At 50.4% G+C, this 26,159-nt stretch overlaps 2 protein-coding genes and 1 non-coding gene across 5 annotated transcripts; 1 reads left to right on the plus strand and 2 right to left on the minus strand.

Moving 5' to 3' along the window:
- Window positions 1-2,393: 2,393 nt before the first annotated feature.
- Window positions 2,394-9,683, minus strand: ZNF691 (zinc finger protein 691). Of its 2 annotated transcripts, none has more exons than XM_037149696.2 (2): window positions 9,455-9,683; window positions 2,394-5,136 (listed from the first exon to the last, which is right to left on the minus strand). In XM_037149696.2, the coding sequence occupies exon 2, from the start codon at window positions 5,125-5,127 to the stop codon at window positions 4,273-4,275; it is 855 nt and encodes a 284-aa protein (XP_037005591.1). In that variant the 5' UTR covers window positions 5,128-5,136; window positions 9,455-9,683; the 3' UTR covers window positions 2,394-4,272. The 2 variants fall into 2 exon arrangements, with proteins under 2 accessions (XP_037005591.1, XP_037005590.1); XM_037149695.2 differs by having other exon boundaries at window positions 9,372-9,461.
- On the minus strand, window positions 9,630-25,931 carry ERMAP (erythroblast membrane associated protein (Scianna blood group)). Of its 2 annotated transcripts, XM_053660619.1 has the most exons (12): window positions 25,730-25,931; window positions 22,518-22,601; window positions 21,941-22,279; window positions 21,386-21,667; window positions 19,630-19,746; window positions 18,940-18,972; window positions 17,908-17,940; window positions 16,180-16,200; window positions 15,375-15,395; window positions 15,250-15,276; window positions 15,138-15,164; window positions 9,630-13,356 (listed from the first exon to the last, which is right to left on the minus strand). In XM_053660619.1, exons 2-12 carry the CDS (start codon window positions 22,594-22,596, stop codon window positions 12,632-12,634), a joined length of 1,704 nt encoding a protein of 567 aa, XP_053516594.1. In that variant the 5' UTR covers window positions 22,597-22,601; window positions 25,730-25,931; the 3' UTR covers window positions 9,630-12,631. The 2 variants fall into 2 exon arrangements, with proteins under 2 accessions (XP_053516594.1, XP_053516595.1); XM_053660620.1 differs by lacking the exon at window positions 15,375-15,395.
- Window positions 20,247-20,348, plus strand: LOC119061191 (U6 spliceosomal RNA). The gene has a single exon (XR_008390738.1). It is a non-coding gene; the product is annotated as a U6 spliceosomal RNA (small nuclear RNA).
- Window positions 25,932-26,159: the final 228 nt, after the last annotated feature.

Here is a 26,159-nt window from a genome sequence, read left to right on the forward strand (position 1 = left end):
TTGTCCACATTTTTTATCCTGAAATCCAACACCCTTCACCATCTGGCCTCCATCTACCTTGGCAGCTCCATTTGCTGCTCACAGGACACCCTCCACTACATCAAACTTTTCCCTGTTCCCTAAAATGCTAAGCCTTCCCGTCCTCTTCTTTACCTAGTAAGGCCCATTCATTCTCAAGACCAAAGGTAATCATTGTCCCAGTCTTCTCTCTTACAAAGAGTTAGCCATTCCCACCTGTGTTCACCAACACCTTGTTCAGAGGGAAGTTTCTTTTCTCCTGGGTTCCTGGAAGGACTAGGTTTTATTAACTTCTGGGCCCAAATGTCCAGTATAGGCCAAGTTCAGGCCTTCCTCTGGGCTTCTGTGGAGCCCTGGGAACAATTGTAGCCACAGCTATCGCCCTGCATTGGAACTCTGGGTTTACGTGCCGATCTGCTGCACTCAGAGAAAACATGAGCTATGTCTTCTTCATTGTCAGTGTTCCCAATAGCTAAGAGAAGAGGGAGGAAGAGAAGAAAAATGGAGGGAAAAATGAAAAGGGGGGGAGAGAGGAAAAGAAAATGAAGAAAATAAAGGAAGCAAACAAAAAGGGAAGTCAGAGAGTGACTAAATTATTAAGACTCAGAAGTCTGGATAACACAAAAACCCTAGTCCATGAATTTCATCAGAAAAGGGCTAAAAAGCCCTGGCTGGTGTAGCTCAGTGGGTTGAGTGCCAGCCTCCAAACCAAAAGGTCACAGGTTCGATTCCCAGTCAGGGCACATGCCTGGGTTGTGGGCCAGGTCTGCAATTGGAGGCATGTGAGAGGCAACTGATTGATCTTTCTCTTGCACATTGATGTTTCTCCCCCTCTTTTTCCTTCCTTTCCCCTCGCCCTAAAAAAAATGAATAAAATCTTTTTTTTTAAAAAAAGGACAAATAAGATTGGTCAGCAAATTATGTCCCGTGATCAAAGTAGGGGCCTGGTACATTGGTTCTGGGTCTTAGTGGCAGCAAAGACTCCCCAAAAGTCACAGTAGCTGTCACTAAGGCTGTAGGTTTAAAGGATAAGGATGCCGAGCTCCCAGACTGAAAGGAGACCAGCAGCCCTGGCTTGGTCATCAGTCGAATGAAGAGCTTGGCCTTGGAAGCAGACACATCTGATCTGAATCCCAGCTCAGTCGCTAGGTCAAGTCATTTAACCTCTCCAAACTTTTGTATCTTGAAAATGTGGGTACTGCTACCTTGCAGGATATTATAGTAAGAGGGTACAGCCAGCACCCACCCCCCCACACACACAAAGAAGGATTTGTAATGAAGTCCAGAACTCAGGGTGTCCAGGAAATAATAAAAACATAGGATGTCCTCACCCCCACAAGTCTGAGTTGGAGATGGGACACGTGGAGCAGGGCCATTGAGTTATTTAGCATACCAACGGTTTTACAAATAACATCTAGAATGGTCATTTAACACACCTATAACTTTTGACTGGTTTCACAGATGTGTTAAATGGCTGTGGCTACGCTTTGAATCAGGGGGATGGGAGTGACTTCCACCCAGGATGTAACTGGGAGACAACTCCCCCTGGTTAGAGAGCCAGTGTGAGGGCTTGGAGATGATTGGCTCCACACCACAGGGCCTTGCCTGCCTGGACTTACTACGGCAGCCCAGAAAAGCTGGAAAAATACAGGAATGCTGGCAGGTATAACTGATTGTGGGAGGAGTTGGAAATGAGATACTGAGGAAGATTGACACTGGGATTTAAACTGAGGCATGGCAGCCATTCGGGGGGAACCTTACAGCTTTGCGAGGGGTACAACCATGAAGCTTAGGAAGCCAGAAAGCAAGATGTAGCAGCGATGCAAAGCTCTGTCTTAGCAGTTTGGAAGAATGCAGGAGAGATGCTGCGGTAGGGAAGGGGGTGAAAGGACTCTTGCAGGTGCCACGCGGGTTTGGATTAAGAATTGGAGATCCTGGTGACAAAGCTGGTGATGCCTGGAACAGACAGGCCTGCTAGCTGAGCACAGATTACAGGGAAGAACCGGGGGCTGCCTGAGCCACAGACTTCTGTTGCTCTTCCCGAGATACGGTACCCCAGACTGGGCAAAGGGGGAAGGAAGGACTGTGGGTGTGGGGGGGAGGATTTAAGAGACTTTGGGATTTTAACAAGACATTAAGTCATTACTCCAAGTCTGCATAACTTTTTAAATAAATAGTTCCTTTCCTTTTCAACAATGTCTGGCCTTGAGAGCTATAACTCCCTGGTGGCAGGCAAGGCAAACCTAGTACAGGGCAACCCCAGGAGAAGGAGGGCCACTCAGTCATAGTATTTTGTCCCCCGGGGCCATTTGGTGATATTATGGAGATCAAAGGTAGTAGGTGCTCAGCAGATGTTTGGGAGACAGCAACTTTTATTATTTGGGATTGCGAGAATTCATACATGCCAGCTTGGGTGACTACATTTAAAATATTTTGTATGGAGATTTTCAAGAAGTAGGAAAATGTATGTGAAATAAAAGTGCTTCATAAACTGTGAAGTGTCCTGCAACTGTTAGGGAATTAGTTGGGAAGTCTTCTTTTAGAGCTGGGAAAATTCCGGTTTTGGATTCGGGCAGAAGCCCGGGTCCGTTCCTGACCCTGCCGTTTACTTGCCATGCAGTCTAGCATCCGTCCCGTTCTGTCAGTCTGTTTCTGCAACTGTCAGAGGCGCAGAACCCTAACTTCGCAGGGTCGTTGAGAATTCCAGAGGATCAAGTTTGCAAAGTTCCCGGGCACATCCCTTCCTGGGTGGGAGGCAGGGTCAGGTCCCCTGTGACAGGTCAGGTTATGGGGGGTCAGTCCCAAACCAGGTGTCACAGTCACATTCTGCCACCTGGCTACAAATGAAGGAGGCCCTTCATGCCAGAGGAGCAGGGCCGCGTCTTTTGTATTTATAGGAAATCTGGGTGGACACTAAACATCTGCAGAAAACACTGAAATCTGCACTGTGGAACCAGACCTAAACCAGGGCAAGAACCTGGGAATGAACCCTGCTGAGCTGTCCCAGACGCAAGCAATAAATTATCGTCACTACGGTCAAAGACTCTCATTATGGGTTCACCTTACCCCATCCCTCACGTCCTACTCCCTGCCGCTGTCATTTTTCCTAGATACAGAGTAAGTTCTCCATCAGTCTAAAGTTGAAAAGGCTGGCACTAACTTCCTACAAACAGTCCAGAGCCCTGTGAGGAGTCTGCACTAGCTCTCGCCTCTAGGCAATCACCTGGTCCCAGGTAAGCCCCCTAAGTGGCTGCTGCTTCAGAGCTGGCGAGTGCAGTGCAGAGTGTCATCTCCGAATCAAGGGAGGCCCGAGTGTGAACTCCGCCTCTATACTCGCTGCCGTACGACTTCACCTGTCCTCACTCCTGTTTCCTCATCTTACTCCCCTGAGGGTTGCTGCGACAACTAAATGAAATAAAGGATGTGAATGTGACGGGTGGAATCTGTGTCATACAGTGGATGCTCAGTTACTGTGACTTCCTTCCCTTTCTCCGTCCTCCGTGGAGGCCCATCAACTCAGTCTCCCTTTGCTTTTCAGAGCAACCACCCACTGCGTCTCCCTTGAAATTCCACTTTCTCCCAGCTGCAGAGAGACCACGCCCCCAGGAGCCCCATTCTTGAACGCCCCAAATAAGTACGCAGGTCCTTTGTAGTGAAGGGTTTTACTGCTAATCACTCGGGGAACAGAGGCAGGTTGGGGCGGGGATAACGAGTCACACACAGGGGGCAGTGTCAAGGTCCCTGGATCACAGCTCCCTAACAGCTTCCCTTTCATCTCTAAGGCAGGACCTCAGGCCATTCTCCAGGCCAAGGAGGCCCCTTCCATTGGGCAGACTGCCCCCCGAAGCCCAGCTGGGGCGCAGTGGATGGGGACTAGCAGGCCACTGCACTGTGTCCTGAGCAGTTCATACACGGTTTGGAGGATCTTCAGTGATGTGCATCGCATAGGTACTTCCTCAAAGGCCAGGGACCGTGGCCCTAATGAAAGGAGCATGTACTAAACCTATCCTATTTCTCTTTCACCGCAAGGAGATGAAGCCAAGGCCAGATCTTCTGACCTTCCAAGGCAAGAAATTGGATTGGAAGGGGGCAAGGATTTTTATTCAAGTCCCTCCTCAAGGCATCCTGGAGATCGGGCTTCACAGGAAACCATTCTCCAAAGTGGGGTGAAGGGGTTGAGGTCAAGGAGGCAGCAGCAGATCCTAAAGATCTTTCTATACTCCCAGTGGGTCTCTCTCTCCCCCTCACTCTTCTTCAGGTGGAGTCTTTCCCAGCCGGCTCTCCCAGGTGCGTTTTCTGGTGGCGGATGAGATTGGAGCTGCGGGAGAAGTGTTTCCCACACAGGGTGCACCGGTAGGGCTTCTCCCCTCTGTGGGTCCTCTGGTGGGCTCCGAAGTTGGAGATGTCGCTGAAGGTCCGCCCACATTCGGCACACTCGTAAGGCCTCTCGCCTGTGTGGGTGCGGTGGTGCACCCCAAAGCTGGAGCTGTTGCTGAAGCTCTTCCCGCACTCACAGCAGATGTAGGGCGCGGGCTCCAGGTGGGTCCGGTGATGCACAGCCAGCGTGGCGCTCTGGCTGAAGCTCTTCCCACAGATGTCACAGCGGTACGGCCGCTTGCCCAGGTGATCTTGCTGGTGCGTGGTGAGATCCGAGCGCCGCCGAAAGCTCTCCTGACACTTGGGGCATTTGTAGTGCTTCTCTTCCAGGTGGATCCGCTCGTGCCGGATGCGGTTGGAGCTCCTCGAGAAGCTCTTGCCACATTCAGAACACTTGTAAGGTTTCTCACCCGTGTGGATCCGCTGGTGTGTTCTCAGGTTGGAGGTATTATTGAAGGTTTTGCCACACTGGGCACATATAAAGGGCTTCTCCTCGGCCTCAGGCCTCGGCTGAGCAACGGGGTCCCCCGGCTCTCCAGTGGGGACAGTGACTTTCTGCCACGGCCGTTTCGGATGGACCCCTTGTGGCCCCACCGACTGGCTCTCTTGCCCATGCTCTTTCTCCCCAGCTGGGATCCGAAAACCCTCCGAGTCATCCACTCTCCAAGGCTTGCCCCGCTCCCCTTCCTCGGGCAGGTGCTGCTCTGGATCCTGCTCCTTCTCACTGCCCATGTCCGAGCCCTGAGAATGAACACAAGTGGCCAACACCTTTATTCCGAGGGTTGGGCCAGGTCACAGGGAAGCATCTCTTCTGTCTGGAGGGATATACACCTTCCCCACGACCCAGCCATCAGAAGTAACCTCAATGAATGGAAATAACTGCAGAGAATGCCTTTACTTACTTTCAAGCGAACACACTTCCAGATGTTTAAAGCTACCAAACCAGAGCAAAAAGAAGACACAGCTTTGTCTACCACCAACAAATACTATTTGTGAAATTTTAATATACCACTTTTCTTGACACCACTAAACAAAATGGTCTAGACTATAACTTACGTGCAAGTAAAGGAGCTTCCACTGTAGAACGATTGCAGTTTTTCAGCTTTTCAGAATGAGTTCAACTGTAAGTTAACTGAAATTCCTTTTATTTTTTAATCTTTCTTTAGAAAAACCTTCCTGGACAGCATCCCTCCATGTGCCTGCTTTCGAAAATGATCACGACAGAACCTCTGATTCCCCAGACTCTCCTGTTCGTGCATAAGGCCTGGCTTTGAGTCCTCATGAGGGTTCTGCCGCCCTTCCCTTCCCTCCCTAGGATCTCACCATAACCCAGCAACCGAAGAGTTAACCTCTGAGCCCTCCAGACCCACTGCGGGGCACTTAGCCCGAGTCCATTCTGATTGGTCGGTACACGCTTCCCCTCTCATACACCACATACAGCACGTGTGCATGTGGGTGCACACCACGTGCACAGCCATCCTCACACGAGATACACTCAGCCACATTCTCACACCACTCGTACATACCACAGTCACATACACAGACACGCTCATACCACACTCTCACAGCACACGGCCACACGCATGCATATCAAATACACTGCACACAGCCCTCCCACACATACAGCCACACACATGGCTACACAATCGAACGCCATACACACATCTACACTCACACAACACAGCCACACACATGCCACCGACACACAAACCACACTCCCCCCACACAGCTACACACACACAGTACCCACTGCACAGGGCCCACTGGTGCAGACCTCGGTAAGTGCTTGCTAAGCTGCACACATCCCCTGGAGGCCCTACAGCTAAGGACAGGGAACGAGGAGAAGACAAAAGTGCTTCTGATAAGAGGGGAGTCCGGTGTTGCCTCTGGGCCCTGAAGCAACACCATCTCAAAAGGCCGAGTGGGCTGCGGGAGACACTGTACAGAGACGTGAACAAAGGGGTGAGGGCGGGAACGAAGGGGTGAGGGGTGACGGGACGCTGACGACAGAAAAGGAAAGACTGATACTTCCTGCAAGTCAGCACGTACTAGGGGAAACAGCAGCATGAAGTGACGGTCGGGGCACTGACTGCATTTAGGGCAGGAGCTCGATGGTGGCGCACCATGTTTACAACGCTGCAAATCACTCAGCCACTCCAAGCCTCCGTTCCCACAGCTCTAACCGGTGATAACCGACCTACGCTGCAGGACTCTGCGTGAGACAACACCCATGACGTGCTCAGTGTCGTGTGTGGCCCTTACTTGGCATTCAGCCAACAACCGCTGCTACTACAGTCATTGAAGACACTATTTCCTAGACCTGCAAAGAATACAAGGATGAAAAAGATCCCCTTCGGTGATCTTGTTAGGAAAAAAATTGTTTTTAATTAAAAAAAGGTACAAGACCATATATAACCTAAATTGAGAAATATGGACAGGGCTTCAAGTCTTTAAGAAGTGGGGTCAGAAAACTTTTTCTGTAAAGGGCCAGAGAGTAAATGTTTAGTAACTATTTGGGGCCACAGCAGCTCTGTTGCAGTTATTCAGCTCTGATGTATCGTAAAAGCAGCCATAGACAATATGTGGCTGTCCCAATAAAACTTTATTTGAAACAAAAGGAGGCAAGCTATAGCTTGCCAATCTCTGTTACAAAGTGTTTCTTGAGGAATCTAGCTAAGCAGTGTTTAAAGAGGCCTGCTTCACTTTCAAATGTGCAGCTAATTTATTATCCCTCATTTATTATCTCTCTCTCCTCCCCCACACACCCGCCCTGCCACTAAAACATAACTCCGTGAGGGCCAGGGTGTTTGTTTTATTCACTAATATAACTTCAACTCCTACAGTAATGGCGGTCAGATAGAGTAGATCCCTGATAAAATATTTGTGCATGAGTGGGACAAATCAGGGCCAGGCCCGTCTCCAGATCCCATGTTGTGCTTGTGAACATTCTCACCCACTGCTCCTGGGCAATCTCTCCATTCCTGCCTGGTTCCTCCTTCAAACCCCCACAGAATCCTGTACTTGCTTTTACTGTGATTTGCAATTAGCCATTTACATGTCTGTTTCCCCTAGTAGTTCCTAAGCAACTTGAGGATAGGGACTGAGTCATTTTGGTAATCTCTCCCCAGCACAAGGCCCAGTACTCAAGTGTTTTTAAGTGTATGAGGGAATATAATCTTGATTCACTCCCTGCCCCTGCCCACCCCACTTAGGGCCCCATGCAGTGGGCTGCACAGCCTCAACTCACTTCCAATCCTGCTACTCTGAGAACCTACCCTTTACCAGGCTGATTCTTCCTAGGTCTGAATGCTGGGTCAAAGTAAGAGCAGAAAGATTTAGAGCTGTGGTTTCTACCCTCAAACAGTTTACAGTACAGTTCAGTGAAACAAGCTGTGAACTCCAGAAACTCTCGTACAATAAAAGGTTAAGTTGCAGGAGCACGGGGAATGTGCCTTAGTCACTTTTGTACCTGCTCTTCAGTGCCTCGTACAGCAGCTGGCACACTATACGAGAACCAATAATAATAACGGTTAACATTTTAAAGCTCACACCAAGTGCGAGGCCCTGAACTAAGCACTACATGTGAATCATCTCATTTCATTGTCACAACTTATGTTAGATGAGGAAACTGAGGCACAGAGTAATTGTAACTCGCCCAAGGGCACAGAGCAAGTGAGTGGCAGAACTAGGACCTATGTCCATCACTCCAAAGCCAGTGCTTTTATGCACCACACTAGTGTTGAGGGAGAGAGAGGGGAGAAGGAAATGAAAGAGAGAAGGAGGGAAAGAGAGAGGGAGAAGGGAAGGGAAGGGAAGGGAAGGGAAGGGAAGGGAAGGGAAGGGAAGGGAAGGGAAGGGAAGGGAAGGGAAGGGAAGGGAAGGGAAGGGAAGGGAAGGGAAGGGAAGGGAAGGGAAGGGAAGGAGGGAGGGAGGAGAGAAGAAAAAACAGTGCCACAGGATTTCAGACCACATGGGCATCTCTCCCTGAAGAGATCTCGGATGACCAGCTTCATGGAAAAGGTGGTATTCCAACTAGGACTTGCAGAATGGGTAAGACCGGGACTCACAGAGATGGGGAACCCCCTATCTACTGAGAAGACAGTAGCAGGTAAGGTACAGAGAATCGCTTTCACATCACATTTCAGAGATCTGGGGGAGAAAGGGGCCCATCCAGCTGGTCTTCCAGGAGGCTCAGCGGTACAAGGAGGACCAACAGTGGAAGGGATTCTGGCAGTGGAGGAGGAGTCAGGTGTACACAGTAAGAGCCAAGAAGATGGGGCTGGTTAGATGCTGCAGGCCCAAGGCCTACACTGGAGGGAAGGGGCCATGCTGGAAGTTGGTCTGAAGGGCCAAAGTTGGGTTCTTTAGGGTCAAGTCAAGAACTTGGGGGAGGAAGGGGTAGAGGAGCTTGGAAAAACCAAAGAAGAAGAGGGAACTGTGCAGGGTACCTGGATAACAGGTCAGTGATGGTGGGGGCGGGGGGGGGGGAATCAAAAGAGTCAGAGGGTCAGAGAAGGTGGTCAGGACAGGGGGCGCAAACGCTGCAGTCAGAGGTGGCGGGGAACCGGACCCAAGAAGCTGGGCTGTGTACTGTGGGCAGGGAAGAAGCCCAGGGCGAAGCCTGAGGAATCGGGCGTTCTGGAGGACAGGGGCTGGGTTCGGAGCTGCTAGCGGGCTTGGGCCGGAGGGGTGGGAGGAGAGGGGCTGACCCCAAAGATATGGTCAGTGGCAGGGGGACTGGAGTACTCAGAAGGCCAACAGAAGGGACAGGGGTTAAGGACTGGGGCCAGCAGTCTGACGCGCGGGCTGGGGAAGGTGGACAGGGGTCGGGATCTCAGGGCCCCATTTGCCCTCACTGGATCCGGGGAGCAAAGCCACAACCTCTGGCTCCCCGGAGAGATGGAAGGAGCCAAGCTCAGAGTCCCCACGAAAGCATATCCACCTCCCCCGTGTCCCGGGGCCCAACCTGAACGCACCTCGCTCCCGCGGCTCGGTCAGGGATAGAGCTGCCTCGGTGGGCCGGGAGAGGGGCCGGAGCCGGAACCAAGAAAGGACTCACCCTGCCGTTCCAGGATTGGGTTCTGAGAACTATCTTCCTTTCCCATTGGCTGTAGTAGCTGCCACACCGCAAGAAACCGAGCGGGACCGCCAATAAGCTTTGGACTCTGCGGTGGCCTGCTGGGAGTTGTAGTCCTAAGGAAAATCGTAGACTCGATGAAGAAATTTTCCAAGTTTTGAGCCCAGCGGTGGACACTGAGTTTCCTCCTAAGGTTGTCAAATTTCCTTCTGCGCTTCGGCGTTAAAAGCCCAATGTGCCGGGCCACTGGTCTGGGAAGAGGTAGAATGTGTAAGAGCTGCCATTACCCCATGAGTTGGTGAGTGTTGCCGGTCCTGTAGACATCCCACGAAGCTTGGAGTTCCCGAGCCTCCGTCGAGGTTCATAATTGGAAATCAAAGGATTGTAGAACTGGAAGGAGTTTAAAGATCAACAAACCCAATCCACTTGTCAGAGAAGCTAGAGGTTCCCTGTCCGAAGAGCCGCCTTTGGATCTCCTGACACCCTGGCACAGGGATTTTTCTGAGTCCTACGTAGTGAAACCTGATTGTTGCTCATCAATCCTGACGGAACGAGGATTAGGATTTCTTTTCCTTAGGCTTCAGTTATAAAAGAAAAAAAAAGCCTAAATGAATAGGTAGCCTAAATGAGCAGGCCTGTCATATCTTCACAGCGTTTCATTGCAAAGACAATAGTCTTCAGGGCTGGATAAACCAGATTTAGAATCCCAGTTCTAGCACCCAGCTATTTGGGAGCACTATTTTCCTCCGCTGTAAAATTCCTGGCAGAATTGTTGTGAGGATATATCAAGCTTCTGCCTCCACAAATGACAGGTTTCTTTCCTGCTGGTAAATTCTCGGGTGAAGCCAGCGTGAACAATGTGCGTTTTAAGATTGGGATATTCAGGAAAGTAGTTTTGAAACTGAGTGTGGATGGATGAAATATAAATACCCCCTATACTATTACTTTATAAATTGGTTCAAATAAAATGCTCAGAAGGTAGGCTCAGAAATAAAACTGTGACTTTATTTTTAACTGTGATTAAAGCTTGCTCGGTGGAGTCAAAGCTGTTTGGAAACCAAATCCATGATGTGTTTTTCTCTTATCAGTCCAAAGCCTTTTCCTTCAACTTCTCATTCACAATGTAAATAACAACAATGGATGCCAAACTTTTATTTAAGAACTATACAAAAGCAAATGAAAAATTCTACTCAAAGCCCCGGCTTGGATTGAGCGCGGGCCTGTGAACCAATCAGGGTTCGATTCCCAGTCAGGGCACATACCTGGGTTGCAGGCCGGTTCCCTGCAGGCCAATTCCCAGCAGGGGGACCCACCAAAGGCAACCATACATTGATGTTTCTCTCCTTCTCTCCTTCCCTTCCCCTCTAAAGATAAATAAATAAAATCTTTTAAAAAATTCTACTCAAGCACTATGGTGTTTATATTTTATGTATCAACTTGACTAGGCCACAGGGTGCCCAGATATTTGGTCAACTGTTCTAGATGTTTCTGTAAGAGTACTTTTGGATGAGAAGATTTAACTCATTAGCTTGAGTAAAGTAGATTGACCTCCCTAACATGGGCGGGCCTCATCCAGTCGGTTAAAGGCCTGAATAGAACCAAAGGGCTGACCCTTCCCCTAGTGATATTCTTCCTGCCAGACAGCCTTCAAACGAGACACCCGCTTTTTCCCACGTTCAGGCTCAAACTGAACGTCAGTCCTCCCTGCGTCTCAAGCCTGTCGGCCTTCACGCTGGGATTATGCCGTAGGCTCTCCTGGGTCTTGGGCCTCCAGACTGTGGCAGGAACTAGATCACTGGCCCCCCTGGATCCCTCCAGTTTGGGTTGGGCAGAACTGAGTGCCCATCTGCACACTGAGAGCTAGTCTCTGCAAAAAGAGGCCAGACCAGACATATGGTATGACTTGAAAGAGACTAGACTTCTTTCTGCAATCCACACCACAAAATCAGATTCATTATTTTATCCTCACACCTGGTCTATCAAATTCCTATTTAAAATCATTATTCTCCGACCCAAGGGAAGAGTGTGCTACACAAACAGTCAAGTCTTCCAGTTTCATGTCTTATGGGGGAAAAGACCCCATTGGTAGTTAAAACTGCCACTTTTTCTAGCTGGGCCTCTCTGAATCTCAGAAAGATGTGCAAAATGGCCGCGGCAACAGACTGACTCACCCACAGCCGTCTTTGCCGGGCCACACGCAGCTGGCCTGCTGTTTGAAGTCGTGCTTCCCAGCTCCCTGACTGCTCCCAAGGCTTTTGGGGATTCCAGCTACCACAGTTAAAGTCCCTGTGCCTTCCCTTGGCTGGGTGGCTCAGTTGGTTGAAGCATCATCCTGTACACCAAAAGGTTGAAGGTTCGATTCCCAGTCAGGGCACATACATAGGTAGCAGGTTCAATCCCCAGTTGGGGCACTTATGGGAGGCAACTGATGGATGTTTCTCTCTCACATTGATGTCTCTCTCTCTCTCTCTCAAATCAATACACATATCCTTCAATAAGGATTAAAAATAAAATAAAGTAAGTAAAGTCCCTGTACCTGGTTATCACTAACAAGTAAATTAGCTTTGGAAACATGTGCATTAGCTCTGGATATCATGGAACTACACTGTGAACAGCACCAAGGAAATAGAAAAGGAGAGTATGTTTTATCTCCTGTCCTCCTCACCCGTTAGTCCAGAAGGATGAAGAAAGAATGTTTGACCCAAAATATGTTTACTTTTAAAAAACTGGCTTTGAGGGCTTAGGGCCTGAACTAAATAAAAAAGAGAAAGAGAGAGAGAGAAAAGCAATTCTTGTCGAGATAAGTCAGGGACCGGGTCTGGTAACCCCACGACTAAAAGCCGGAGCGCAGGGTGAGGTCGGACGAAGTCCTCCTAAAGAGCGCTTCGGATGGAGGACGCTGTATCTCAGTGGGGCACCTTCAACATCACCGCCTTCACCTAATCTGGTTGTTCATTTGGTTTGCAAGGGTTCTCCCAGGGCAGTGGGAACTTCGAGTCCGCAGCAGGAGACGGGGGTTTAGAACTGGGAGATAAGTGGCATGAATAGAAGCCACAAAAGGGTCTGAATTCGGGGAGAGAAGATGTGCTGTTCCAGAATCCAACGTTGGGCCGGAGCACGAGGCTGGATGGGCAGGGGAGCAGGCAATGAGGCACCTTCTTAAAAATAAGGAACCTTGAGCCCCTGGAGGGCGGGGCCAACGTCAGGGGGCCAAGGCAGGGTCAAGTCCCTGTGTGGGGAAAGCTCTGGTGCCTGAGGGGGCAGCAGGGAAGAGTCCACCCTCAGGGCCACATCTCCATTAGCGTGGCCTTTTCCATCTGGCTTGGGGACAATTGACTCCTCTGATTTCTGGAGTTCTGAACAGACAATTAGAGGAGCCGTGTTTTTCCCTTCATCGTGAAGGCAAGGTTCAAAGAAAGGGCGGAGGGGGCCAGAGAACGTGTGGGTGAAAGTAAAAATGTGGGATTTGTCGGTCACATTGTAGAAGGAGATGATTCCTGCTTCGTAGTCCAGGAAAATCCCCACGCAGCGCGGCGGCTCTTTCAGACGGAAGGAGGTCTGTGGAGATGTGAGAGCTTCATACTGGTTCCCACGGCTCTGCCGCATAAGCCAGTGTCCGTTGGCGGGCGAGGCCGTGACCTTCCCCTTCCTGCTCACTGACTCGCTGCACACCCCCAGGATCCATTTGGTCTTGTCTCCCACGTTCACCTCCCAGTAGTGACAACCAGCTACGAAGTACTCAGAGCCCAGGACACTGACGACGAAATCAAACCTCTGGGGGTTATCAAGCACAGGCTGCCTTCTGTCTCCGAGCTTCACGCACCTGCGGTCCTCAGACAGGATGAGTTTGGGATGCGCCGTGTCGGGGTCCAGGGTCACCGCCACTGCAGAGAGGCACAGAGAGGTGAGGTTGGGGGAGGCTAGGCCTCACAGGATCTTTGGGTAGTTTTGGAGGGAAGGATACTCCCTAGGTCTGCACACCTGTCACTGACCCATTTCAGTTCCTGATTCCCTCTACCCTGTGTGTCCTGGAACCAAAGAAAAGCGTCCTGCAGTCTCCCAGAGACACTCCTGGTCAGGTACTAAGTAAAAGAAGACACAGTTTTTCTTCTGTCTGTGTAGACCCTTAATCCTTAGGAAATACTGCCTTTGTCTTCGATGGTCCGAAGGACACTACCGTATGATAATGAACATCGGCTCTGATGTGAGACCCAGGAGCCACACTGGAAGTCGGAGTCCCAGCTCTGCCACGCGCTCGTCATGTGACCTTGGGCACGTTATTCACCTCCAAACCTTAGTTTCTCCATCTCTAAGGTGGGGGGGTGGCAGCACCTGCGCTGTAGAGCTGTCCTGCTCCTTTCATGAGCTGACCCGCGAGGTAGTGCCTCCTTCACACCGTGAGGGGACGATGCTCATCTTGTCAACTAAATGATCGCATATAATTATTACTTTTAAATGTTAATACAGAAAGGATTCTTCCTTAAAATTGTGGGAGGTCATGGTGAGTCACCCTCCTACCCCCAGTACAGAAAACAGGCTCTTCTTGGAGAGTCAAATCCTTGAAGTGCGTACTCTGCCGAGGTGGCGGGAATAAGCCAGGCCTTGAGTGCGAGAAGGGTTTGTGTGTTCCCAGAATGTCAACCAACGTGACCTGGTGTGCCCCCAGGGGCCCACTCGTCAGTTCTGCTGTACCTGCCCGAAGGAAGATGGCGCGAACAAAAGGGAGATGAACAGCCTGGAAAATGGATGAGGACCCAAGCAGTGAAACTAACATCTCATTGACACAGCAAAAAAAAGCGAATATTTAGGAATAAATTAAAAGAGACACGTGCAAATCTTTTAGAATAAAACTATGAAAACCTTTGTAGTCTACAATGTCGGGGCACCTGCCCAAGCCATTCCCTGCTCCAAGAATCTCCGTCGCCAACCCCCAGGAAGACTGATCTGCAGAGCAGGAAGAGCATGGCAGATGAGCAGAGAAGGGAGCACTGGCTGTTTGCCCAGCTATGGGGTAAGAAAGGCTTCCAAAACCTGAAAGCACAGAGGACACTACACAGGGAAAATTTTAAAAATTTGACTACCTAGCCCTGGCTAATATAGCTCAGTGGATTGAGCACAGGTTGCAAAACAAATGGTCACCAGTTCGATTCCCAGTCAAGGCACATGCCTGGGTTGCAGGCCAGGTCCCCGGTGGGGGCCACATGAGAGGCAACCACATGCTGATGTTTCTCTTCCTCTCTTTCTCCCTCCCTTCTCCTCTCTCTAAAAGCAAATAATAAAATCTTTAAAAATGTTTTGACTACCTAAAAATAAGACACTCATGCGTCAAAAAAGTAATATAAGGAAATTAAAACACAAATGAAAAACTCAGAAACATAATTTGTGACAAATAGAATGAAAAGTTTCTACGCTTTATATAGAAAGGATACTCATAAACCAAAAAGGAGCCAGAATAGACAGAAGAGCAGACAAGTCACCGGGAAGGCACACAAATAAACGACAAATTTTCTAAGTCCAACTGTGATCCTCCCCCAAAGTCACAAAGATTTTTAAAATTTTGATAAGTAGATAAACAGGTTTGATTTAAAAAAAAAAAAAAACCAGTCTGCCTTCCAAAGGGGCCGAACGTGGGGCTCTGCGGTGCGATGGACCCCACTGGACTCACCGAAGTGCAGCCGGGCCCTCCTCCAGCCTGAAAGACGAAAAGCGACCGTGAACGCGACGGAGACACAGAGAACCCAGGGGGCGGGGTCGAACTCGGGGACGGTGCACCTCACCTGAGTCGGCGGCAGCTCTTTTCAACTCTGTAAAAAAAGAAACGAGAGGGGTGAGCGATCACGGAGAATAGAGAGTCAACAGGAGAGAAGTTGGTTCAAAAGTGTTAAGAACGCGGAAAACTTACTCAGTTCACTCCGGAGTTTCTCTAAAGAATAAAAACAGTTGGACAGATCAGAACGAGCGCTTCCATCTTTGCGTAAAGTCGCGCCGCATCCCAACCACCTTCCCACATCAGACCCCGCTAGCTGTCCCCTGAATGTCATGACCCTGCTTGCACTGCAGCGGCTCCCAGCCGTGCACCAGGACTCCCCAGAGACACTGCACTGGGTCAGCAAATCACTAAGTGGGCCAGGCCTGACTACGACTCATTAAATACCACATCTCACACGCCCCGGTAATGGCGGTCTGCATGTATGTGGATGCTGAGAGAGAAGAAGAAACCATAAGTTCATTTAAAACTATCGCTGGGTTTCAATTAGATTTTCTTATGTATATGTATTAAGGTAAAATAAACAGACATGCCATGTCTGAACTTTTTTCTTTTTTTTTTTTTTTTTGCAATAAAGAGGGTCTCTTACACGAGAAACCCTGCCCCACATTCAGTTTAGTGAGGGTCCATCCACCTTGGATCCCACACGAGGGAATGTCACGCCTGGTGATTAAAGGGTCTCCAGACGGCTTCCCCTAGGGGAGCTACATCTCTTCTTGGTTAAACGTTTCCCATTTAGAGACTAGGTGACTGTTGTACAGGAAAGGGAAGCAGGAAATATTTGAGAAAAGAGACCACTGAGAGCCAAGAAATCTCCAACCCTACGGCTTGAAGTACCCCCCCACCCCGTCTCCTCTGCCTCTGGAAGGAAAACTGAGACAGACACCCATCCTGAAGCAAAGATGTTGGAAGTAGGTCTGTGCTGCGGACGAGAACTTACTGAGGGCTTTATGGAGCCTTCCTGAAAAACAAACAGAAAAAGGCATGAGTGAGCAGATGCTCTTCCCGGGTTCAGGGACACCTGAACCCAGGAAGGCTCAGCCCTCTGTCCCCCACAGGGAAAGGATGATGTCCCCATCAGCTGCTAGAGTGGTCACGCCTCTGCCCTTCCCTTCCGTCTGCTTTCACTTCCCCTGTCTCCATGAGGTTTCCGTGTGTCTGTAACTGTGTGTACATGACTGTGCACCTTGCTGCCCTTTAATTACCTCCTTCCTATTTACTATATCCACAGTGGAGGCCTCACGCTGACTTGTGCACATGGCTTTACTATTCTCTACGGTAACTCCCCTGAAGTCCTGTGGAGAGATTCACAGACTTAGAGGTTCCAGATGGTTTGGGGACATGTGTGAAGGCTTCGCACGCTTCAGGGGAGTACTTGTGGCTTCTTCAGAGGGGCCATCCTGTCCGTATTTTCCCTAGCAGTGGCCCTGGCAGAGAACTGAAGTTCTACATTTGAATCCACTGCCAGGTCCGTGCTAAGGGCTGGGCATGTGTTAGGTGCTGGGGCAGTGAAGCTAAACATGACATGGCCCCTGAGGAGCTCTTGGCTTATGTTTATGTTACTGTTATTAATATAAATAATGTTATAGTTATGTAATGTTAAGTATAATATTATTTATATTATTTATAGATGATATAGATGTATTGTATTTCCACTACTAATAACCTCCATTTATTGTGTCTTATTCTCATAATGAGGTAGCCACTGAATCCTCTCGACAATGTGCGGTGCGTGTAATAATTATCCACCTTCTCCAGAGTGGTGGTCCGAGGCTCAGGGGGACGTGGACACTTGCCCAGGCCATCCAGTTAGTAAGTGGCCAAGAAGGCAGGATTCGAGCCCAAGCCTGTCCGACTCCCAGTCGGAGGCCTTCCCCACTGCCCGGCGCACGCTGCGCCTCTGCCCTTGGACAGAACAGCCGCAGAGTCGGTCCCTGCAGGGTGCACGCCCACGCTCCCCCCACTGGGAGGAGAGGTAAGGGGAGAGGAGAGGAGAGGCCCAAATCACTGCCCGTGGAGCCGTGTCTGAGCCCATGACCTGTCTCTCGGCTACATTTTCACAGGGCAGGGACCCGGCCTCTTTGTGGTGCCTTAGGCGTCTAGCGTTTACCCTCAGTGGCCCAGAGCAGATATGTGATTTATGAAGATGAAGTGGCAAGAAGGGGACAGAGTTCCAGGTACTGTGATAGGAGAGGTTTTTTAAGTTGTCCCTTTTAATCCTGAAAAAAATCGGGTGAGGGGATTCATTAGCCCCGTTTTACGGATGAGGAAACCAGAGCTCACAGCAGTGAAGCGACACAGCCAAGGCGGACCAGGCAGTGAGCTGACCAGGTGTCGCTGACCCCAGAGCCTGTGACGCGCCCAGATGGGCATATGCACATATTTTTAAATAGAATATAGATCTTCCTTTTTAGATGATTGGTGGAAAGGCTGATAAAGGGAGCGTGAGATAATTCAGACCTATGAATTTTTACCATGAGCCTCCCCTGACCCACTACCATCAACCCCGAAACCCCTTCCAACTGGAAGATAAATTCCAATCATATGAATGGAGGATATGCGGGTGCACCTGTATAACGTATGTGTAATGATAGACTATCAGCACTTGTATACAAGGAGAATGAATATGTTGTTTATTCCCTACCCCTTGTTCTATACACGTAATTACCTTTTTCTCTGGCATGGTCTGAGAGAAGATTTTCTAGAGGGAGAAAAGTTTAAAAAACGATGATATTCTATGTCATTACCTTGAAGGTCCCTGATTTCTGCTGATTTTTACCTGCTCTTGAACCTGTCCACTTCTGTCCCACCTCCGCCGCCTCGATCCAGGCCCTCATCATCACTCATCCAGGTGACAGAACTAGTAGCCCGAACTGCCCCCAATCCTGTCTCGCTACTTCTGGTGCCTTCTGCAGCCAGAGAGAGCTTCTCGGAGACATCCATCCCACTCACTCCTTTACTATTGCCCCAAGGAGAAAGATGAAGTCCTTCACTCCACCCACAAGGCCTCAGGCCACCGGGCCCCTGTCTAACTGCGCAGCCTGGTCCGGTCACCTTTCCCCTCCCCTCTGCCTTGTGCTTCTTTCTCAAGCCGTTCTTCCCGGATAGCTTTCTGTCCCCTCTTCCCCCTGCCTGTCTGTCCTCCACATCAAACATCACTTCCTCTGTGGACTCCTCTTCTGTCCCTGAAGCTCAGTCGGCACCTCCTGCTCATAATCCTCACAGCTCCCAGAACTCCCGTTCGTGGCGTTTGTACCGTGGTACTTTCACCTTCACCTGCACAATTATTTAATTCACGTATAGCTCCCTGGCTGGACTGCAAGCTCCGGGAGAGCAAGGACTGTCTGCTTTTACTCACCATTGCACCCCCGGCATTTAGCGCAGTCCAGGGCACTTTAGTACACAGTTATCAATTATTTGTCGAATGAATAAAAGCCTCCCCCATGTTCAGCCTACACGACTCCCACAGAATAAAATCAAGCAATGAGTCCACAGACAAAAATCATCAAACACACTGAAAGGTAAGCCATCGCAAGTCAGAGTCAGCAGAGCCTGGAAAGGACGGGTGTAGAACCCACATCAAAAATAGCAAAAATAGCAGACGTCTGGATTTTCAGGTGCACAATTTAGATTAGTGGGCGCTGGAGGCACAAAAATGAGTAAAACACAGACACATTCCCCCCTCTTCCAGGACACTTACCTACCTCCATCGCCTGTTCATAGAGAAGCTTCTCTGGAAGGGGAGAGAGACAGAGAGGTCAGCTCAGTCTAAGGAAGGGTTTCTTCTAACAGGCAGTGTTGTCCGAGGACAACGGACTGCCTGAGGGGGACTTTGCTCCCTGTCACTGCTGATGTGTGACCATTTGAAAGGGTCTTTCAACCATTAGGTGGGAAAAGGGGTGTTGGATTATGTGCCTTTCAAGGTGCCGTACAACCCCGAGATCCTGTGAAATGCAATCATATTTATGAGGGTTTCATCCAAGGGATAGAATTGGATTTTTTAATTAATTAGAAGGCTGGCACGATCAGCTGTTTTTAATTTCTCAGAAGGTGAGAATTCACAGCTCTTCCCAGGTTTCCTGCAGATTCTGTGCCCTTCTCTGCAGTATGAGTCCCGGAGCCTTGTTCTCCCAGTTTCCTCCCAGGGTCTCTCCAACCTGCACCGCCACGTCTGCGTCTCCTCGCCCCCAGCCTTTTCCCAGAGAAGCCGTCACGTCTGCGTCTCCTCGCCCCCAGCCTTTTCCCAGAGAAGCCGTCACGTCTGCGTCTCCTCGCCCCCAGCCTTTTCCCAGAGAAGCCGTCACGTCTGCGTCTCCTCGCCCCCAGCCTTTTCCCAGAGAAGCCGCAGCCCCACTTCCTGCCACCCCGCGCTCCCTGACCACTCAGTTACCTCTTGATCTTCTTTGCTTCCAGAGGAAGCAAACGCCCACCACAATGAGAAGTCCCAGGACAGGCAGGATCACAGCAAGAGCCACTTCTGAGGAGGAGATCCTCCCTGGAGATGGGGCTGGAACGAGACCACAACGACCACCCTCACCAGATGCCTCAGGGCTTCTTCCTGGCCACCTCTTATGGAAGATGGCTCAGGCACGTCCCAACTGTCTCCGTCGCCTCCAGGGAGAGACTTCCAGCCAAGGCTGGCGAGGCTCTTGGCTTCTCTCAGTAACTCAAACCCTGGATAACTCAGGGATGACTTTCAAGTGACATGTTCATCTCTCAGGACTGGTTTCCATGGTCCTGCCTAAAGACAGTGGGTTAAACTCAGCTCCCCAATCACAACCTCACCCCGCTCTGTAATTCAGTGGAAGAACTATCCAAGTTCTTTGAAGAACTGGAGGTGCTTCCTCAGCAATCACCTGCAGTCTCCTCATGAGCGTCTCCTGCTTGCGTTTCAAACCCTCACTCTGCTGTGGACCAGTAATCAGCGACCCCTTTACCCTGAGCCACATCGGCAGGGCAAAACAATTTCTGTGGGCCTACAGCTAGAGGCCTAAAGCCCAGGCAGGAGTGCTCACTTTGGCAGCACTTATACTAAAATTGGAATGATACGGAGAAGATTAGCATGGCCCCTGCGTAAGGATGACACGCACATTCGTGAAGCATTCATTTCAAGGGTCTTTCAAAGGCTGATAAACCCTTTGACCCATTAATTCTACTTCTGGAAACATATTCTAAGAAAATAATCCGAATCATTTCCCAAATTACATGCAGTGATGCTCACTGCACTGTTAGAGGAAAAACGGAAACTATCCCAATGTCAGGAAATGGGGCTTTGAGCCTTGGCTGGTGGGGCTCAGTTAGAGGGGCTCAGCTGGAGGGGCATTGTCTGGGAAAGTGACAGGTGGTGGGTTCGGTCCCTGGTCGGGGTGCGCTCTAGAGGCAACCGATTGGTTTTTATCTGTCACCTCGATGTTTCTCTCCCTCTCTTTGTCCCTCCCTCCCCCTCTCTCTAAAAATAAATAAAATCTTTAAAACAACAAGGCCCTGGCTGGCGTAGCTCAGTGGACTGAGCATGGGCCTGCGAACCAAAGGATCACGGTTTGATTCCCAGTCAGGGCACATGCCTGGGTTGCAGGCCAGTTCCCAGCAGGGGACACACGAGAGACAACCATACATTGATATTTCTCTCCCTCTGTCCTTCCCTTCCCCTCTAAAGATAAATAAATAAAATGTAAAAAAAAAACATTAAAAAAGTTCGCTTCGTTTAAAAATAATAATAAATAAATAAATAACCACAGGGCTTTGATTAATTTTATTAGGCTATACCCGCACAATGAACTACTATGCAGCCCTTGAAGATCGTGTTGCAGAGAACTACTTAAGGACTCGGGCAGAAGTGCTCACAGCCTTGCAGGTGGAGGGGGAACCGCCCTAAGCAGAAGAACAGGTATACAGAGCAACTCACACTCAGAGGAACTCGCATGGAAGAAATTCCTAAAAGGCATGTTAGCAGTAGGTCTCTCCCATTTATGAGAGGCCTTTTGTTGTTTCTTTAAAATAGTCTGTATTTTTACAGTTTTCTACAGTAAACGTGTTATTCTTAGTACTTAAAAAACTCAAAGGTTCTTTATAAAGTTTCCACGATGGTCAGAGTTTTCTCTGGAGCCGCCGGGGCCTTCGAACCTGTTTTCTGCCCCAGCCTTTACCTGCCACGACCATGGCTGCGCTCTTCTCTTGGCCAAGCGCCACGTTGCGGATGGCGCAGGACACGTTGCCCACAGTGCTGTCCTTGACTTTGCTGGATATCGCTGTTTCGAAGAGCCCGGCTTGGTCCAGGGAAGAGGTCTCGGTCTCCGATGGAAGCGCCTTGCCTTGAGGGTCTCTCCACTCGGCCCGAGGCCTTGGGAACCATCCCACCGACCTGCACACCAGCTGGATCCATCCAGCGTCGAAGCCCTTCACGTGGATGTAAGGATCGGAGCCTAGAACTGGAAAGGAAAGCTGCCTGCCAGAGCCTAGGCAAGAGCCGGGTCCTGGCCGGAGCCGGGTCCTGGCCGGAGCCCTCTACTCGGTGCCACGGCCGCCCGAGGTGGGCAGGGCGCGGGGCTCTCCGATGCACTTGAATGCGCGCCCTCTCCCCACCCCGCCTGGCGCCTCCCAAAGCGACGAGACAGGCTCTGACGGCGACCTGGGACCCCTCCAAATCCACCTCTACCAGTAACGGCATCCCCAAATCCACTCCCCTTCGAACAATGACTAACCTGCCACCTGCAGATTCACGGTGCCCTCCCGACTCAAGTTTCCAATCTGGACCCGACAGCGGTAGGGCCCTCGGTCCTCCAGCCGGACCGCGCGGATCTCCAAAGAGACGTTTCCCAGGCGGCCGTCTCTCAGGAGCGCCGTCCTCCCCTTGTATCCCGCCACCACGTCTTCCAGGCGGTCTCCCGCGTCCCGGAACACGTGAACCACCTGGGCGGGCCCGGGAGTCGGGGTCCGCAGCCAGCGCACCTCGGTGACGTCCTCGAACGACCACAGGGTGAGGGGACAGAGCAGCCTGGCTGTGCCCCCTAGCGGGGCCAGGTGGAGCCGGTCGGAGTCCCCTGTGCGGTGAAGACAGAAAAGGGACAACGCAGTCTGGGAGGGATGGGAGAGCGAGAGCTCGGCGAGGATGCAGGGGATTCTCGGGGAAGGAGAGAGCCTGGGAAGGTCATTGGAAAGCACTGCGGTTAGAGCAGAACCCCAGAAGAAAGGAAGCCTGTCGCCAGGCCTCTGATTCTCGGGACTCCTTGCTCAGAACCGCCCCCCCCCCCGCAAGGAAAGAGAGGCAGGGCCTCCTACCTGACAGGTGTGCGGGCAGCTGGAGGAAGACGAGGGCGAGGAGGCAGCCCGAGAGCCAAGGGGAACTTGCCGTCTCCATTTGAACTAGGAGGACAGACAGGGACACGCCGGAGAGGGTCCGTGAGCTGGACGCGGGAGGAATACAGCCTCGGGGTGCGGCGGAGGGTGCGGGGCAGGCGCTCAGGAATCACACAGGCTGGTGTTCAAATCCCAGCTCTGCTACTTACTCCGTGTAACATTGTGACTCAGCTTCCCCAAGACTCTATCTTTCCATCTTTAAAATGGTTATCAGTGTGCCTCCCTGCAGGGTTTTTGTGAGCACTGAAGGAGGAGCGTGCTGAACACAGAGGCTGGCCTCACGGTTGGGCCTGTGAGCTTGTGAGTGAGAATGACGGTGCGGAGGAGGTGGGTGCGGACCGAGGGGGAGACACTGAGTGTGCCCCGGAAGGCACAGGCGAGAGTCTGGAAGGCTGAGAACTTATCCCTGGAGCTAACCTGGTTAACACGGGAGTACTGGCCTCTTTTTGCATTTAATGCCCCAGGCCAGGTTTGGGAAATGCTAAGGGCCCATCGTCCACCCACAGTGGGGCCTGGAGCTCTTCCCTGACTGCCTTTTCAATTTGACCCTTGAGAAAGAGCAAACCAAGGCAGCGAGGTCCCTTCATTTCATCCTGAAGGCACCGATCCTACAAACTCAGGGTCTGGAGTTAGAAAGACCTGGGTTCAAGTGTCAGCTCACCCAGGGGCTACACCAGCTCTGTGTCCCTGGAAAGTTGTATAAATCCCTGGAGGGGGCCTCCAGGTCTATAAACAGGGAACTGTCTTCACAGGGACTGTGAGGACTCAAAGGGGGTTCAACCTTGGCTGGTGTGGCTCAGTGGATTGAGCGAGGGCTGTGAACCAATCGAGGTTCGATTCCTAGTCAGGGCACATACCTGGGTTGCAGGCCAGGTCCCCAGTAGGGGGCATGTGAGAGGCAACCACACATTGATGTTTCTCTCCCTCTCTTTCCCCTTCTCCCCCCTTCTCTCTAAAAATGAATAAATAACATCTTTTTTTTAAAAGAGGATTCAAAGGCATGTGAAGCACTTGCCACCAATGTCTGGCAGAACACATGCTCAGTAAATGAGCTGTGGCCCCTGAGAGGCGTGGGGCCCTGAGGCCACAGAGAAGCCCTAAATGGTTCCCCACCCACCCGACTGCCTGAAATTCCCACCGCAGAAAACTGGTCTTTCACCACCATCGGGAAGAAGTTTAAATGTAAAAAGACACAAGGGAGAGATGATCATCTCCTAAATTCTCTCCAAGACTGCAAATCTTTTCCAAAGAAGGGGGTCTTTGTAAAAGTTATCAGGCCAAGTCCTTAAAGGTCTTGGAACAGGGCAAAGATGGGAGCTGGAGGAGGTGGGTCTGTCAACAAGAGGTCGAGAAACTGAAGATGGACTTGGGCTTTGAACACGTCTCCAGGGCTGTTTTTCTTGTGGCCGGCAGCACGCTGCTTTGGGGGTGTTTTTGTTTTTCAGTCCTGATGCATATGGTTCACTCCTCTAATCCCCCAATGTTGCAAATGGCACCATACCACCAGGACACAGTGTGGTTAGGATTGCCGTTGGGACCTTTTTTTTTTTGCCTTGATCCTATCCATCTTTCTGCAGGTTGCCAGCTACTCAGAAACTGAACAGGAGAAACTAGGTAAATGAGAAAATCTGTCTTTTCTTTGTAGGTGAGAGTAGGCAGGGCCCAGGATCCCCTGGAGTTGCCCCAGTCCTCCAGACCCTCAGTTCAAAGGTGATTCTGTAACGCGCCCGGGGTGGGCGTGGCCAGAACCACACGCAGCTCCAAACTGAACTGGGGCGCCTGAAATCAAATGAGAGGAGCCCTCCCCCCGACCGTGGCCCTGTCTTCCTAAATTCAACTTGTTGATTAACTCAAGAGGATGGGGTCTAAAGTCGGCCTGGGGCCAAGCCCTGGCTCTGCCGTTGCCTGGCTGTGCGACCTTAGACGGTTTAGTTTACTCCTTCCAGCCTCCTCTCATTCACACATGAAATGAACTCAGTAACAGCGCCTCCACTGTGGGTAGGGCTACAGCAAGGAAGCATAGAAAATACATGTGAAGTGGTTTGTGCCAGGTTCTAAGAATAAAAAGGCAAATGAGGTGCTTCCATCAGATCGCTACTCTGTGTAACGAGGGCAAGTGAGGTGGCTTTAGCAGAGGAGTCTCCCTGGAGCTCGTTATCAAGTTACCGGTTGATGGTAAGCAGCCATAGGAGCAAACTAACCTGGGAGACAATGACATCAGAAAGAGGACTTTTGCTCACTAGTCATCAGAGAAATGCAGTCAGATAGGATTCTGTCTTCCTTCATATTATCAAATATTAGAAAAAATAATACTCAGAGTTATCATACATGTGGGCAAAATGGCTCTCCTGTCGATCGCCGAACAACCTTCACAAGGATAATTGAGGAATAAGTATCAAACGATTTACAAATATGCAAAAGTTTTAATCCAGCAATTTTACTTCCAGAAAAGAATCTTATGAAACGAATAAGGACGTGCGCAAGGATTTGATGGTGAGGACGCTCATCACAAAATAATTTACAAAAAGGAAAAACTGAAAACAACCTACAAGTTCATTAAAATGGGAATGATTAACTAATTGCACATTCTTGCAATGAAATACTCTGTAGCATTTCATAGTCACATGATAGAACCATCTTTAAGAGCAATGGGAAATGTTCGCTGTAATCCAAACAATAACTTTAAAAAGCTCTGGACAGTATGATACAATTTAGGAAGCAGATGCTTAGAAAAAGGCAAGAGTGTTGCTCTTAAACAGTGGTTACTTCTAGGAGAGGGGAAAACACTAAGTTCACTTGAGAGCTCCAAGCAACTTAAGAAAACCCTGCAAACCTGCAAGCGATCAGTCTGAAAGCACAAAGCCCAGGTCCCGGAAAACAGTGAGGGCTGGATGAATGATAGCTGTAATAATCAATAATGATGATGATAATACCGTAATGAGTCCTTAGAAAAAGCCCATCCAGTCCCCTTGTCACTCCCCCCCCTTCTGTGCTCATTTCCCATCGCCCCATTTTGTCCTTTAAAACGTTCCCATGAGTAAGGAGAAAGGGGATAGTTTCTCCAATGAGCCTGAGCCCCCCTGAGAAAGTTAAAAGACTGAAAAGAGTGAAAGAGGAGAGAAAGGGGGACTTACCACCATAAGAATCAGGGGCCCTTTGTCCATCAGAGCCGGAGTCTCCAAGCTGTGGACACTCCCTCCGTCCACGCAGGGAGGTGAGGCATTAGGCAGAAGGATCAGGAGCGGCTCTGGGGGTGAGCCCGGGAGAAGTTCATCTTTTATTCTAATGTCCACAGCCCTCAGCCAGGGGCCCCCTCTGTCTGTCCCCCACACTCCCTTCTCGCTGTCCCTGTACACCAACAAGCCACACCCCGCCTGGCTGCCCCTGATAAAGGAACAGAGCAAAGAGGAGCCTCCCTAAAAAAAAAACGAGGGAAACTCCAAGTGCCACCGGGCGGGCGTGAAGGCCCCTCGGCCCTCGGCGCCCTTTCCCTCCCAAGCTAACTGCAGAGCGATCCCCTCTCACACGCTTTGACCCGACATCACCCTTTCTGAAAAGCTTGCT

This window comes from Artibeus jamaicensis, unplaced genomic scaffold (assembly GCF_021234435.1).
Source record: "Artibeus jamaicensis isolate MK-2021 breed Jamaican fruit bat unplaced genomic scaffold, CSHL_Jam_final scaffold_847, whole genome shotgun sequence".
Classification (NCBI taxonomy): domain Eukaryota; kingdom Metazoa; phylum Chordata; class Mammalia; order Chiroptera; family Phyllostomidae; genus Artibeus; species Artibeus jamaicensis.